This window comes from Spodoptera frugiperda, chromosome 30 (assembly GCF_023101765.2).
Source record: "Spodoptera frugiperda isolate SF20-4 chromosome 30, AGI-APGP_CSIRO_Sfru_2.0, whole genome shotgun sequence".
Classification (NCBI taxonomy): Eukaryota; Metazoa; Arthropoda; class Insecta; order Lepidoptera; family Noctuidae; genus Spodoptera; species Spodoptera frugiperda.
The window spans coordinates 1,066,697-1,083,614 of record NC_064241.1 but is presented as its reverse complement, the minus strand read 5'-3'; the positions used below and the strand labels follow the sequence as shown (position 1 = coordinate 1,083,614).

The following is a 16,918-nucleotide window of genomic DNA, read 5'->3' as shown; positions in this document are numbered from 1 at the left end:
ATGAACGTCGTCGTTCACGAGGTCGATCTCAACGCGTTTCGCGAGACGAGTCCCCTGACAGTGAAACCGAATGTAGGTCGCGCCGTAGATCACGACGGAACCGTCGTCGGGAGCGTAGCGATTCCGAGGAAAGCTCGCATTGTCGTCGCCGCGAGGCTCGGGACCACCGCCATTCTAGATCTCGATCTCCACATACACCCCCGCGTGCAAGGTACCCGTCAGTGACTCCACGTACTAATAACTCGTTACAAGACACTCTCAGTAATATTATGACAAGGCTTGATGCTATCGAGCATAACGGTGCGAACGCGATATCCACGCCTAATAATTTGCCAAATTCTCACACTGAAGGAAACCTGCAGGATCCGGTTCGTGAAGCCGCTTCGCGTTCGCGTAGTCTCGACGACTTGAGCGATGTTCCGCAACAAGTTCGCATTAATAATTCCGAGGGTTCTTCAACGACAGTTCATGCGGACAGCCCAAGCGCTCGCGGATCCGAAACCGTGTCCACTGTGACCATGCTCGCGGAAGCCTTGAGATCTTTGCAGCCTACTAGGTCGCACAACTATTACGTATCTAATTTCGATCCGAACATACACGATATTGACGCATGGTGCGAGGAAGTGGACCGAGCCGCGGTCGCGAACGGTTGGAGGGACCATGAATGTTTGTCGCGAGTAGCTTCCTGCCTTAAAGGCGATGCTAAAGTTTGGCTCAATGAATGGGTCACCAATGATCGAACGTGGTCAAATTTTAAGCTTGAGTTTAAACCCCTTTGTCCCCGGAAGTTAGATTACGCAAATATTTTATTCGAAGCAATGAACACGACATCCGATAAATACACGACATATGCAGAATACGCTCGTCGTACCTTGTTACGCTTAAGGATAGTTAAGGGTCTTAGCGATGAGTTACGAACTCTAATCGTCATACGTGGTATTGATAACCCACAAATTAGAGCGGCCGCGGCGAATGCAAACCTAGCAACCGAAGATATAGTCTCGTTCCTTTCAATTTACGTGAAACCGAACCGCGCTAAACCTGATTCTTGTGGTACCGCGACAAATAAACATTCGTCTTCGAACTCATCTTCTGATCGCGGACCCAAGTGTTACATATGCAACCAGCGTGGACATGTGGGTCGCAATTGTATTAAAAAGACTCGCAAAGAATCCAGTGATAGGTCTACCGTAAAATCTGGGACACAAGGCTCTGTTAACGATACCACTGCTGCTAGCAAATCCGAATTGCTATGCTCGTTTTGTAAGAAAAGGGGGCACACAGAAGAAAAGTGCTTCGCCAAGAACCGCTCAGAACAAAGGAACCAGCGAAATGTTAATTTGTGCGCGAGTCACGCAAATAACAAGACAGATATTGTAACGGCCGTTGTCCAGGGTATCCCCATGGACGCGCTCATAGATAGTGGAGCCCAAAACGTGTCGCTGATTTCTTCAGATGTTCTGAAGCACCTTTCTTGCCAAGTTAAACCAACACACTGCGTTCTCAAGGGTATAAGCGAGCGGGAAATCGTAGCTTCTTCGTTCATTACGGCAACTATTGAGCTTAGTGACATTTCTATAGAAACTGACCTAGTGGTAGTGCCAAAGTCATGTATGAACACTTCTCTTATTATTGGAACAGACGTCCTTAACCGCGACGGGGTAACGTACGTACGCACCAAAGACAGACAGTACATCACTCGAGCTAGCGACACTCCTGCTTGTGTGAACGAAGTTCTACGTCTTGACCAAACGTTGGTCAATACCCCTTTGCAAGGCGCTCTGCGTGATTCTCTGATGTCTGTGATTAACAAATTTTCAAACTTTCTTATCACTGGTACCGCGACGAGTACAGTTACAACTGGTTACATGGAGATCAAACTAACTAATACCACTCCCATCGTATACCGACCGTACAAGCTCTCTTATAACGAGAAACTTGTAGTACGCGAAATAATTAGAGATTTATTGGATAAAGGCATCATCAGGGAATCACGATCAGAGTACGCCAGCCCCATAATACTGGTGAAGAAGAAGGACGGGTCCGACCGAATGTGTGTCGACTACAGGGCGCTCAATCGTATCACTGAAAAGGAGAGATACCCTCTCCCCCTGATAGACGACCACATTGATCGGTTGGGTCGCTACACCTTCTTCAGCAGCTTAGACATGGCTACTGGTTTCCACCAGATTCGAATCAAAGAGAGCTCCGTTCACGTGACGGGATTCGTCACACCAGAAGGGCACTACGAATTCCTGAAAATGCCGTATGGTTTGACGAACTCCCCGATCGTATACCAACGGATAATAAATCACACCCTTCGCGAATTTATCGACGCCGGAAACGCGCTAGTTTATATCGATGACGTCCTCTTGCTAAGTAATACCGCAGAGGATGGCATCGCTTTGCTCGAGAGAGTCCTGCAAACACTCACTAAATCAGGCTTTTCGATAAATTTAAAGAAATGCTCTTTCTTGACAACCGAAGTCGAATACTTGGGTAGGTCGATAAGTTTTGGTCAGGTACGACCGAGCTCTAGGAAAATAGCGGCGTTAAAAAACTCCCCAGCTCCCAAAAATGTCAGGCAGGTCCGTCAATTATTAGGACTGGCAGGATACTTCCGCAAATATATTAAAAACTACGCAACCAAGACCGCGTGCATCGCCCATTTAACTCGAAAGGGGGTAGATTTTCATTGGGGTCAGGAACAGGAACAAGTTCGGCAAGATTTAATACAATGCTTGACTAGTGAGCCTGTCCTCACCATTTTCAACCCTGAGCTAAAAACCGAAGTTCACACAGATGCGAGCTCTGCCGGTTATGGGGCAGTACTTTTACAAATGGACACTGATGGTGGAAGGCATGTGGTGGCATACTTCAGTAAGGTTACGCAAGGAGCAGAAAGCAAATACCATAGCTACGAATTGGAGACGTTAGCGGTCGTGAAGGCCTTGCAGCATTTTCGCCATTATTTGGTGGGCTTGCAATTCAAGGTCGTCACAGACTGCAACGCTCTCAAGTCTACGGAACCCAAAAAAGATCTGCTTCCTCGCGTAGCTCGATGGTGGATTTACCTCCAGGATTTTAATTTTTCCCTCGAGTACAGAAAAGGGGTTATGCTTCCACATGCCGACTACCTCAGTAGAAACCCCGTCACCACCATAAATCAAATAACGAGACCTCGTAACTGGGCGCAAATAGCGCAAAACGCGGACCATGAGACTAAAGACCTTATACAGAAACTCTCAGAAGGTCAGCTCGACTCTAGTCGTTATGTCTTGAAAAATGACCTATTGCATTACAAATACACGCCAGTCGGTGAAGAAGCACGCCTTCTTTGTTTTATACCCAAGGGCCATCGACTCAGTCTTTTACGAATTTTCCACGATGAGCATGAGCACGTGGGTGCTGATAAAACTCTACATCTCATCCTAAAACATTTCTGGTTCCCCGGGCTCCGCCAATTTGTGTCTAAATACATCTCCCATTGTTTAGTATGTATTTCTAAAAAGCGAGTGCCCCGGGCACCGCTTCAGAATATCTCATCCTGGTCAAAACCCGAAACCCCTTTCGACACCGTTCATGTCGATGCCCTGGGACCACTGCCAGAATCGGAGGGTTACAAATTTATCTTAATACTAGTTGATGCTTTTACAAAGTTTTGTATGTTGTACCCTATTTACCGCCAAGACACCAGTGAGTTGAAACGCGTCATGTCTCAAGCCATTTCTTTATTTGGAGTTCCCAGACTGTTAGTTACTGACAGGGGTAGGATGTTTGAGTCTACGGACTTCGTGCAGTGGATATCCGAACTTGGTTCAGACCTGCACTATATAACTCCTGAAATGCACGGCGCGAACGGGCAAGTGGAACGGTATATAAGAACCGTTCTTAACATGCTTCGTATCGAAGTGGGACATAAGAACGCCTCCTGGTCGACCACACTTTGGAAGTTACAACTGGTACTAAATATCAGCAAGCAGAAAACTACCCAATCCTCAGCCATAAATTTAATGATTGGTACGGACGCCTCTACCCCAGCTATACGATCGTTGATACGGGACCTAGCTACAAGTACTCCAGATACCAACAGAGAAGCTCTGCGAGAGATGCGTCGAAGTCGCGCTAGCGAACTGATGAAAAAGAACCAGGAACAGCAAGATGCTTCAGCCAACCAGTTTAGACGTCCACCGCGCGAATACAAGGTGGATGACCTAGTTTTTGTAATAAAGTACTCGCAATCAACGGGAAAATTAGACCCTGGAATGCGAGGACCATATAGAGTGACCAAAGTCTTACCTAATGGGCGCTATGAACTTAAACTTCTCAGCGGAAGCTGCGGGAAAACCACTCAAGCAGCCTCCCAATACATGGTGCCTTGGAAAGGAGAATGGTGCCCAGAAAGTTGTGCCGCTTTCTTTGAAAGTGAGTATGATTAACTGATCCTGTTTTTTTTTTGTTTTCAGAAGTGTTAGTCCCTGTGGCGTTAGTCGCCCTACAATGGGACGTCACCAATGGCGTTTGTCACCAAACATACGGGTTAGTCCCAACGGCGTTAGTCGCCGAACATACGGGTTAGTCCCACCGGGTTAGTCCCACTGGGTTAGTCCCACCGGGTTAGTCCCACCGGGTTAGTCCCACCGGGTTAGTCCCACCGGGTTAGTCCCACCGGGTTAGTCCCAATGGCGTTAGTCGCCCAACAATGGGATGTGTTCCCCATCAATGGTGTTAATCGCATATAGACGGACGCCCCAGGGGCGTGTGTCGCCTAACCATGGGATACGCCCCACTGCGAAGGCGTGTGTCGCCCAACGTCGGTGATCGTCACCCATGTAGCGTCAGTCGCTGTGGTAACGTATAAGGCAATGATATGAAATGGTTGGGACGCCTACTATCTTATATCGTTAGCCATTTTCCTATTTATGTAATTAAATTAAGCGATCAGTATACTTGTGTTATTTGTGTGAATAACCATAGCAAGTTCTTTCAGATGACGATACTGACGAGGCTGAAAATAGGTTAGATCACTTGGAAGGCGACAACCCGGCACCAGCTTCAATTGGGTTATCCATGCCGAGCTTAGATGAGGAGGTGGGAACAGAACAGCATCCCAGTGCAGGCGCATCCCAAGAAGTTCAAGTCGAGGACGACTTGCTGTCAGGAGAGGCCGTGTTAGGAGTCAAGGAATAACAGCTTTTAAGAGTTTATAAAAGCAAACTTCACACCGTTCTCAAGCCCATTTGCTCGAGAGTCGTCGAGGAGGTTACATCGCTCAAGGATCGTGAGACTGATATTTTTCTAATTTTTGTACTTTATTGTTATTTCTTCGATTATTTATGTGCTAATTCAATGTGTGGTGATTTGCGGTAGATAAGGTTACTTTTCGTGATTGTTATTTTGTTCCTAAATAAAAAAAATAAAGAGTGGTATCATTTTGATTGTGTGTTGCGTTGTTTTTTTTTTTAAATATCCAAACTTCTGATTCCTAAAAATATATAAATATATTGCTTCATTTCTCTGCACTACCCTATGGTTGACTGTTAGAGAATGCCTTAAGGCATTAAGTCCGCCATTCACTATTTTGTGATGAAGATTAAACTAATAAATAAATAAATAAAAAGTATTTTTTTGATGACTAAAACCTTTATAAAATGGGCATACATACACCCCTAACTACCTACAAACACGCTTTATAACCGCTTTAAGTCATGAAAGAGTTACATTATGTTTAGCTCGAAGATATTTTCGCTTCGCCCGGAACTTCCTCAAGTTGTAGTGCGCTGGTCAGTATTTACCCTGGCTACGGTGGCTCTGTTTATACTGTTTATGGACACTGGACGACTTGTTTACATGTCCATGTCATGTTCCACCAGGCAGCTGGTAATGTGATGCTTTTTCTCATTGTGTTTTTTTTGGGAATGTGTTATATAATTATGTTGTATGTACCTATAAGGACTTTTTAGATTCATGTAGATGTCATGCAGCAATGTAGAGACGTAGAATATCTAAGTTTAACTTGACTGACTGTATGGTTTGCGCTGTGGCTAGGCAACCGGCTGTCGCGTAACGTATAGCGGGTTGGATTCCCGCACATAGCAAGTCTTTGTATGATCCACAGATTTATGTGTGGGTGAACTGAGGGACCACACTGGGAATTCGCGAAATGAAAGTTCTAGGATTTAGTAGTAGACCTAAAACAATTGTAGAACGAATCTGGGAATTTGTAAACAAATATATTAAAAACTACGACCCATAAAGTGTGGTCCCTCAGTTCTCAAAGACGATCAGTCAGATCTCGGAAAGTATCTGATATAGAAGGTTTTGTGAATTACAGACATTTAGTAAAAAATTTGTAAAGATATCTATTAAATAACAGACCACAAAGCATTAAAGATAAAAAAAGTATAGCAACTGAACTGTGGTCCCTCAGTCCACATAACAAAGATAAATATTTTAGTGAATATCTATACATATAATAAAATCGTAGAAAAGTGCTGTCTGTACATTGAAAATAAAAATAAAAAAAATAGCAGGGGTTATTGTTATGTCGATGTCGAACCCAAAAATGTAATTAACTTTTTTTTTGTCTGTTTGTCTGTTTGTCTGTTTGTCTGTTTGTCTGTTTGTCTGTTTGTCTGTTTGTCTGTTCGTCTGTGCGCGCTAATCTCAGAAACAGCTGATCCGAGTTGGATGCGGTTTTCACGAATATATTGTGGGATGCTTAAATTTACATTTAGTGTTTGTTTCATATCAATCGGTTCATAAATAAAAAAGTTATGTCAAATTAAAGAATCACGTCGAACATTCTATGCTTATACCATTAATCTCCGCAACTATTTGACGGATTTGGTTGAAATTTGGTACAGATATAGTTTAGAACCTTAGAAAGGACATAGATATATTTTTATTTCAAAAATCAAAAAATAAAATAAAAATAAAATAAAATAAAATAAAATAAAATAAAATAAAAATAAAAGTAAAAATAAAAATAAAATAAAAATAAAAATAAAATAAAAATAAAATAAAAATAAAATAAAAATAAAATAAAAATAAAATAAAAATAAAATAAAAATAAAATAAAAATAAAATAAAAATAAAATAAAAATAAAATAAAAATAAAGTAAAAATAAAATAAAAATAAAATAAAAATAAAATAAAAATAAAATAAAAATAAAATAAAAATAAAATAAAAATAAAATAAAAATAAAATAAAAATAAAATAAAAATAAAATAAAAATAAAATAAAAATAAAATAAAAATAAAATAAAAATAAAATAAAAATAAAATAAAAATAAAATAAAAATAAAATAAAAATAAAATAAAAATAAAATAAAAATAAAATAAAAATAAAATAAAAATAAAATAAAAATAAAATAAAAATAAAATAAAAATAAAAATAATATAAAAATACAGCGCCATCTATTGTTCAATTTCGTACTTATAGTACGGAATTGAACAATGTCGGGCTGTTCCTATACTCCGTAGATAGATGGCGTTGATCGCGCAATGGTGTAATTACAATTGTTCAGTTCATGTTATTGTTTTAATTCATTGGAAATTTGTTTTTACAAAATAGTAAAAAGCAATGAAAAATATAACATAATACAACTTTTAGTACAAAGAAAACGCTCTAACGGAGTATAGATAATTCTATGTCGATCGTTACACGACTTCGGTTCATGTTATTGTTTTAATTCGTCGAAAAAAAGTTAACAAATAGTAAAAAGGTATGTAAAAAATTATATCAATATAATTAAACCTTTAGTACAAAGAAAATGCCCGAACGGAGTATAAATAAATAATCCAAGTTGTCTTTATCCTCGATAGATGGCGTTGGGATCGAAATAGATTGCGCTATGGTTTTGTTACAATTATTTGGTTGGGTATCGGCCGAGCGCTTCGGTACTATTGTAGAAAATGTGTATTATCAGTCGTATGATTATTTGTCTGTAGTGGTCCTGCTGTTTCGTATATTCTAAATTGGTTTCGTTGTATTTGTCAATTAATAAGTTTATTTGTTGGGTTTTCCTGGTTTTCTGGTTAAACTTTTTAACGTAGGTTTAGTTTGATATCGATTATTAGTAGTTACTGTAGTTAGTTTTTTTAATAAAATTGTAAGTCTAATTTATAAATTAATTAGATTAGATTTAAGTCGTTTCTTTTAAATTATTTAGTTTAAGCTTGGTTATTATAGCATAAAGGATAGGTTCTAATATAATTTCTTTTTTAATTGTTATAAATTCGTAATTCGTAGCTTTCTTTAGTTTTAAGTTAGTTTTCATCTTAAGTTCGGAAAGATTATCATATTTCTTTAGTTAAAGTCCGTTTTTAAACTATTTTTTCAATGCCCTAAGTGAGTATACATCTATTAAATTCAAACGCAGAGCTCATTATGTTGATTTTTGAAGAGTTCCCTGGAATATCTTCCACATCTCATTTTTGAAAAGATCCCGCGAGATCGGGAACTCATCATCATCATCATCAGCCTATAGCTATGGGAACTATGTGGTTAAAACCAAAAATTTGCCGGAAGTCACTATTCCACGCGAACGAAGTCGCGGGCAAAAGCTAGTTACTGAATAAAACCGTTATTATTCTACATAAAGTTTTAGTAAAAGTCTTAAAACATATTGTAAAAAGAAATGGATCTTAAATATCGAAGCATTTCGAAGATAGCGATGATTAAAAGTGGTCCCTCAATCCTCACCTCCACTGACATATAGACACTGCTAGCTGCTAGACGAGAGGAATATCAGAAAGTCTAGTGTACTTAGCATTTAGTAATAGTTTTCTACTAAATAATAGGTATATAAAATTTTGTGTTTCTTACCTCTAAGCTGAGAAAATATTAATTTTTTAATCCTAAGAAAATAGGTAGATCAGTGTGACCACAAAATCAAACAAAGTGTAGAGATGAAACGTTGTTTATTGTCAGTCTGTTGTTGTTGTATTGTATATAGAGAAACCTTAATTTATATAGGTACCGAATTTGAACGTACCTACGTTACGTGCGTTCAAATTCCACATACCAACGAACGAACGAACGAACCTACCGTACGTTCAGACTCGCAAAGCCTACGTTCAGACTCGCCAAGTTACGTTGACCGAATAATAGTACTGTCTACACTTTGTTTGATTTTGTGGTCACATTAGTCTACCTATTTTCTTAGGATTAAAAAATTAATATTTTCTCAGCTTAGAGGTAAGAAACACAAAATTTTATATACCTATTATTTAGTAGAAAACTATTACTAAATGCTAAGTACACTAGACTTTCTGATATTCCTCTCGTCTAGCAGCTAGCAGTGTCTATATGTCAGTGGAGGTGAGGATTGAGGGACCACTTTTAATCATCGCTATCTTCGAAATGCTTCGATATTTAAGATCCATTTCTTTTTACAATATGTTTTAAGACTTTTACTAAAACTTTATGTAGAATAATAACGGTTTTATTCAGTAATATTCACTAAAATATTTATCTTTGTTATGTGGACTGAGGGACCACAGTTCAGTTGCTATACTTTTTTTATCTTTAATGCTTTGTGGTCTGTTATTTAATAGATATCTTTACAAATTATTTACTAAATGTCTGTATTCACAAAACCTTCTATATCAGATACTTTCCGAGATCTGACTGATCGTCTTTGAGAACTGAGGGACCACACTTTATGGGTCGTAGTTTTTAATATATTTGTTTACAAATTCCCAGATTCGTTCTACAATTGTTTTAGGTCTACTACTAAATCCTAGAACTTTCATTTCGCGAATTCCCAGTGTGGTCCCTCAGTTCACCCACACATACAGATTTTTGTTTCGGGTCTGGGTGGAATGTGTATGTAAACTTGTATGATTGTAAATGCATGAACGACACAGGAGAAAATCCTAATGAGAGTCAACGCGTATATTAATTTGACATTGGTCTAAAAGTGTGGGTCTAAGTTATCCTGTAAGGTCAAAGCAATACTACCTTACAGTATTTAACTATATCAAGTTCTTCTCCCATCAAGCCATTCTACTTTATATTACAATTTATTAGGTGCTACATATCTTGTATCGCTTCCCAGTACAAACTATAAAACTAATATACACTCATAGTGCAAGTACGTGCGGACGCGAGGCGACAAGAAATGCATTCACCTGCATTGTTCAGTTAACTGAGAAACTAACTGAAGTTGCAAACCGTTTGTAAATGGATTTTGTTGTTAGTTACATGCCGAATACTTGTTCAATGAACACTAGGTACTGTACAAAACTGTTTGTTTATTTTATCTGTAAGCAAATACACAATTTATAGTCTAAAAGTTAGCCAAACAAAATAAGATAAAATGACGATACAGCGTGGTAAAATTTTTAGATGAACGTAACATACACTCAATCCTTTAATCAATTAATTATAGAATAATATGAACTTTTTAAATGCGTTTTTTAACCACTCTATCCACCGTTTATGGCCGCGCACGGCATCCGAACCGCGCGCTACTCGCAAGTTCGCGTAACAAAAAACCTATATAGCTACTGAACTGTAATGCCTAGAATAAAGAAAAGAATACCAAAAAAAAGATTGAAGAATACTGATCAATCTTAACGATTTTTTTAAATCTTTAGTTAATCTTTACAATACAATAAAACGGGTTAAACATGAAACACAGAAAAAAATCAGAATTATTTCTACCTTTTTAGAATATACGGCACAACTATTGCATATTTTATCAATAAAATATTTTTTGATGTATATATGATTATATTCGGTTAACTCTAAGTATTGTAATTAAATCGAAAGAAAACACTACTCGTAATTTTACACATCAAAAAACCTGAGGAACACATTGACATTATTATGGAATCTTCAATGAATTTAGTATATTTCTCTTTGAAAAATGTATTATTTTGCTTATTACGAAATGTATTTCGATATTTTATATACTATTGTAATGCAAAGTATGTAAAATATGTATAAACAAAACTAAAAGTGGCCAACACCAGACCGGCGATTTTTTTCGAAACAACAATCGTTTGAAGTTAAAATTAGACTAGATTTATCAGCTAAAACTGTGATATTTATACATCATCGTAAAGCACAAATCTTCTAGTTTATTTTGATGTATAACACTTGCAAGATGAATTAAACAAAACTGTAGTATTTACGACATAATTGTTGGAACTCAAACACTTCAAAAACGAGTCAACTAACTTTAAAAAATTATATTTTGTTTGTCAAAGCATATTACAACGCCATGTCTTATTTTTTCGTCGAACAATTTATTCAGCTGTATAGATAATCAGTCAAAACTCACCAAACAAGACCGTATTTTAAACTAGAGGGAGTTAAACAGAACTCGTCACTTTGGATACTATAGTATCCATGGACGTATGACGCTCCTTTTTTTTGGATACCGTGCTATCCATGGACGTTAGAGTGGTTATGGTATAAGCCGGTAAACGAGCAAACGGATCACCTGATGGTAAGCAATCGCCGCCACCCATGGACACTCGAAACACCAGATGCGTTACAATTACAAGTGCGTTGCCTGCCTTTTGGAGGTTAGGAATTTAAGGGTTGTTGGGGATTCGGGATTGGGAAGGTTCGTAATTGGGTCTCCGGCGTTGTTTCACGTCGGTTTCCTGTGAGGCCGTGATATCACTCTGGTCGAGTCAGCCCATTCGTGTCGAGGCTTGACTCTCCCACACCTAAAATCAAATCAATCAATCATTATAATTTCTGCAACTGTTCCGCTATTTATTCTTTATCAGCCAAAGAAGAAATGAGTTTTTATCGTAGTTGTATGTTTCAAAATGTATTGTAGACGACAAAACTTTGTACCCAAAAATCAAAATTGTGACTTATGCAACTATACGACCAACAAAAGCGTCATTGAGAATACTACAGTAAAACATGATTTAACCTCATGAGGTATAACCAGATTATTTTCTAATAACGCTAACAAATGAATAAGGGAGCTAAGCAGTAATGAGGTGCCGAGGATTCCCTCCGTGCATCCGTCAGGGCGAATGGCTTAATTGCTTGGAGAGGTGCCAAACGGACTATTTGTTCGTGGGGCTGATGCCTTCTGCTTCATTACGAGTCTATCGATTTTAAAGTCTATGCTTTTGAGCAGAAAATCTAGGTGAGGAGGTGAAGAAATGTTGAAGGTAAGATAGTATCTATCTTGTTGCAATGTTGTTGTTACAGTTTATTTCAGTAGATAGTAATGCTTATAGAGATAATTGTAAGGTATAGGCGCCTAATAAGGTCCACCTAATTTCAAAGCCTCGTAAATCTTCCATATTAATAAACTTTAGACTCTACTTTATTTTTACTGTGAAAGGTTCAAAATCAAAAGATTTCCTTTTGAATATTAGACAACCCCTAAAGAAGAAGGATGTTGTAATATATTTCTTTGAAAATCGATATATCCAGAGAGTAGCAGAGTTTTTGGCATTTTAACACAAAAGTAAACTCTTTTTAAAGGCTAAGGTATTGGGCCTTCTTAGAAAACGGGTCATGAGACCCCTTGTCCGGCAGTCGGACTTGCTCAGTCAACGAGGCAGACGCTAAACCGATCAAGTACTAACCCATCAGCATACTAATATGATAACCTAAATCTCAGTAAGTGTTTCCTATAAATAATTCAAAGAACAAAACGGCATATAGTTGCGTGGGGCGATCTTAATCCTTTCGGGCGGGGCTGATTGTGTTTTGATGCGGGACTCAACGGACGAATCTCGAGCCGGGGCCGTGGACACAGGCCCATTTTTAAAAGATAAGTTGTAGCGGAGACACATTAAAAAATATAATAAAAAAAATATGTTTAATTAGATCGTGTCTCGTTGGTCGATTGGTCGCAAGTGCCATTGCCGAACAAGGGGTCTCAAGTTCGATTTCCGGGTCGAGCAAAGTATTACTGGGTTTTTTGAAAATTTCTCAGTAGTAGCACGGATTCTGGAATTGTGCCCAGTATATGGCAATAGGCTCAACCCTATTACATGGGACTTATCAAATAATGAAAAATGGGTGTACATTGTACAGTGGCATTACGTGCCATAATGTACACCACCCCTTCGGGGATAAAAGGTAACGTTATTTTGTTTTTTAATCTAAAGAATACGAACCTTGTGATTGTAGTCTAGCCATATTATCGCTAATCCCCTATACATTGCGCCATATCTTAAGAGTGGGATTACCCAGGATTTTTTCCCACTAAGCTGGACGTAATTGGATACCAAATTGACCGTACAAGGGGAACGTTTCGACGGGCATCGACTCGTTTGTTTTAGATATTACAATAAATTCACCACTATATATGTACTCTGCCTTTTTATTTTATTTATTTCGACTTATTACTAGGGGCATAAGGTTTATTATTGGGGCACTTGTGTTGGTTTAAAGGTTACCTAAATCTTTGGATAAGCCATTTTGTTAACAGATTTGTATCTCAATATAAAGTTATGACCTCTAAAAGTAAATATACTTTCTTATTCTAATAAATCGATACTTTAGTTAACCTGAAGGATCGAACTCGAGGCAACTAAAGACGCCTAACCAAGGAAACAGTTTGTAGCGACGATAATGAATAATCATATAAGTAACCTTTTCTTTTAGAGGGGAATGTCATCCAATGTCTTCTTTGCCTGCCTTGGGCGAGGCAATAGTGAGTACCAGACTCTTACTGACTAAAAACCATCTCTTTCCTACTCCTACTTTTCGAAACGGAGCCCCGGTAACCTTAATGTTGTAATAGCGGATTACAATATTTCAGATTCGATTACCGGAATAATATTTGTTTATAGTTATGAGTCCATCGACTTTTCCACGGCTTAGAAGTCAAAACCGAGACCTCTTGTTTGGCAGGCTTTTGATCACTAGATTATCAAAACAGCTAACTAGTGCACCACCTAGTCACCTACTTACAAATATTTATTGGAAGTAACACGCTGAGGTGCGATATACGACGTACTAAACACTGGAATTTAATTAAGTAAACACAAATTTCACTGCATTACACTTAAAACAGAAACAAAACTCTTATAGAGCTGGGAACTCTATGCAGTTTGTGGCGGTTTAGTGAGGGGGCTGTTCGTTTTTATTTCTTTTAATTTCGTGCTTGATAGTACGAGCTCCATAGATGTCTTGTAACTAGTCGAGTAACCTCAAATAGTTACTAAAATAAGCCGTTAAGCATAAGATTAACAGTTGTTCCGTATGGGAATATAGCCCACAAGATGTTAGTCAGTAGTCGTTTGCCTCCGCACCAACTAATTGTTGGCCAAACAACCAATAAAGCGAGATAAATAAGATACATTAATTAACGAGATGTTGTCGCATGGTAACTATGTATGTTAATTTCATTATAATTTTCATGAGATATACTATATTAACTATTACATTACATAATCTTACTCACGTAACTGTTTGATGAGTAACTCAACTGGTTTCAAGCCATGTTAGAGGCTCTTATTCAAGCAGCGCGACATTTGCCAGTAGTGTGTCGAGTTCCTCGTCTAACGTTTAGGTGAGAATGCCGATAACAATTTACTATACAATGTATGTTATTATTTATGTTTGATTTAAATATATTATTTATTTCGATTTACAAATAACTTTAATACATATTAGTCACATTTTAAATACACAGTTTTTTATCGACAATAACTAAATACCTCACATTAAAGTCCTGCCCCATTTTCCCAGCACTATTGCTAGTTCTCCCACCTCCGTACTCACAGAATGCAACAAGCATTTTTCTTTCAAAATGTTCCCATCCGGTGGAAAATTCTCCCTGGAGCACACATTTTGCGGCCTTTCTTTCTGAATATACTCTTGCGAGGTTAAATGTAGCAGGTTTTCAGTTCACGTTGACTTATGGGTTTTTCATATAAACAAAACGTTACGAATGTTTTTCTATGAAGGGTTGAATAGAGGTGTGTTTATAGTACATCTAGTTTTTTCAGATACGTTTTTAATTAAAAAAAATACTAACACCCGTTAAAAGAGATTTCTATGATTCTGTTATCAACTTACACACGTAACTGTTTGACGAAGAACTACGAGAGTAGCAGCGCGACAATCGCCGCATCGTGTGTCGCGGAATGCTGCTCTTGAATATGAGCCTTTAGCATGGCTTGAAACTAGTCGAGTTCCATGTCAAACAGTTACGTGAGTAAGCCGATAAAATAATAATTAAGTATGTCTGACGCAAGTTATAATAAAATTAAAGAAATTTACTTAGAATTTTGAAATTAAAAAACTCGATAAATATTTTTCCACAATTTAAACTTTCCTTTGTGGTGTACAACTACTAAATTAACTATACTAGGCAGTATTTTATATTATCCATATCGAGATGACGATGATAACTTCATACAAAAACTAATGATTAGAAACAGAAAGCCCAATCAAATCCCTCAACAAGAAACATCAAATGCCAAGAATAGCAGAAATATTTGAGAAAAAATCTTTATCTGCTTTTTATTACGTAGTTTAGGGTCGCAATGCGCTATTACTGGCAACATATCGATAACACTCCGATAAATTTTGCGAACAATCTGCTGGTACCATTAATAACTGGGGCTTCGACCCAAATATTACTGTTTACGCTAATAATCCTGGAAATAATTTTATTGTACTGTGGTTGTGACAAAAAGGTTTAGTGTCGTGAATAGGAAAAATGGTATAATCTAAGACTACGACAGGCGATAGATAAAGGAATCACTTAAAACTAGACCTAGTACTTAATTACTTATATTTGGTGAATTTCAATCAATCTTTTAAAGTACGTTCGGTAATGTAGTTTTCTTTTTTTCTTAATTTTTTTTTTTTCTTTAAGAAAAACTTTGCCCCATACTAGGATTTTCTCCTGTATCGTGGGTGCGTTTACAAACAATACAATTTGTGGATCACACAAAGAGTTGCTCCGTGCGGGAATCGAACCCGCTACACGTTGCGCGGCAGCCAGTTACCTAGCCACCGAGCCAATCGTGCAGTCGATCGTAATCAAGCACAACATCATAGTTTTGAACCCCTGTAGGGTTCAGTAGAAGTACACATCTACCATTGGTCGCCATTGCCATTGGTCGTCTAATGAGACATTCACTTTTTATATCCCCAAAATTTATTTTAATCTCACTTTTAAGCATTTTAAAAGCAATCATAAGCGAGTGTTCCAAACTTGAAGTTAAGTTGGCAACAGTGCTTAATGTAAAGAGGGCTGCGCATGACAAAAATATGAAAAAACTTGGCCAATACCGGAGTATTGCCAGCCTCCGCCTTTTTATAAGGAATACTTTCGATTGCCCCCGCGATAAACTTCTTTCTGCAATAAAAGTTCCCGACTATTTCAGAAATGTGAAGTATTCAAATACATCAAATATTTATTCAGATGAAATTGATGAAACAGTTTTATAATAGGTACTTACTTCAATACAAATGATAAGAATATAAGAAGAATAGAATACAAGAATACTATATTTGTATAACATACTCCACTTACAATTTGGTTCTTTTAAATTACAATATTAAAGTTAAATTATGATAGACTATTAACTAGATAATAATAACTATCGACAGAAAACTAAGAGGATAAAATAATCTAACACTTTTTGATTGTGTAAATAAAACAAATACTAATTTTATTATGTGTGCAACTTGGTCTGACTCTGACGGCAATAAAAGACGTGATTCTAATAATAATGTAAAGCTAATTTATTACAATACAATAAGGTTCATATTTCTGGTTTATTAAAGTCTTGTTTGTTTACCATTAATGTACCAAACAGCGCAATACCTTTAATACTTTCCCAGAAAACAACAATTTGAACCGATCTCCAAAAGGTTTCACTACTGAAAATTATCCAAAATAAAACTTAATCGGAGAAGAGAGAGTTACGAGGAAAAAAATATTCATAATTCTTGTATATTTCC

General features: G+C 37.4%; 2 protein-coding genes across 2 annotated transcripts; both read left to right on the top strand.

Annotated features, from left to right (window-relative positions):
• On the top strand, positions 1–3,435 carry LOC126912845 (uncharacterized). The gene is made up of 3 exons (XM_050707142.1): positions 1–211; positions 352–2,291; positions 3,316–3,435. Exons 1-3 carry the CDS (start codon positions 1–3, stop codon positions 3,433–3,435), a joined length of 2,271 nt encoding a protein of 756 aa, XP_050563099.1.
• LOC126912826 (uncharacterized) lies at positions 3,228–5,291 on the top strand. The gene is made up of 2 exons (XM_050706985.1): positions 3,228–4,425; positions 4,991–5,291. Exons 1-2 carry the CDS (start codon positions 3,666–3,668, stop codon positions 5,188–5,190), a joined length of 960 nt encoding a protein of 319 aa, XP_050562942.1. The 5' UTR covers positions 3,228–3,665; the 3' UTR covers positions 5,191–5,291.
• The last annotated feature ends 11,627 nt before the right edge of the window (positions 5,292–16,918 follow it).

What these genes read in the sequence shown, in the direction of transcription:
- LOC126912845 (XM_050707142.1), top strand. Translation starts at nt 1, where the DNA reads ATGAACGTCGTCGTTCACGAGGTCGATCTCAACGCGTTTCGCGAGACG. An exon ending in CATACACCCCCGCGTGCAAG is followed by an intron (nt 212 to 351) that starts GTACCCGTCAGT and finishes CTCACACTGAAG; the next exon opens with GAAACCTGCAGGATCCGGTT. An exon ending in GTTTGACGAACTCCCCGATC is followed by an intron (nt 2,292 to 3,315) that starts GTATACCAACGG and finishes AATACACGCCAG; the next exon opens with TCGGTGAAGAAGCACGCCTT.
- LOC126912826 (XM_050706985.1), top strand. Translation starts at nt 3,666, where the DNA reads ATGTTGTACCCTATTTACCGCCAAGACACCAGTGAGTTGAAACGCGTC. An exon ending in TTGTGCCGCTTTCTTTGAAA is followed by an intron (nt 4,426 to 4,990) that starts GTGAGTATGATT and finishes AAGTTCTTTCAG; the next exon opens with ATGACGATACTGACGAGGCT.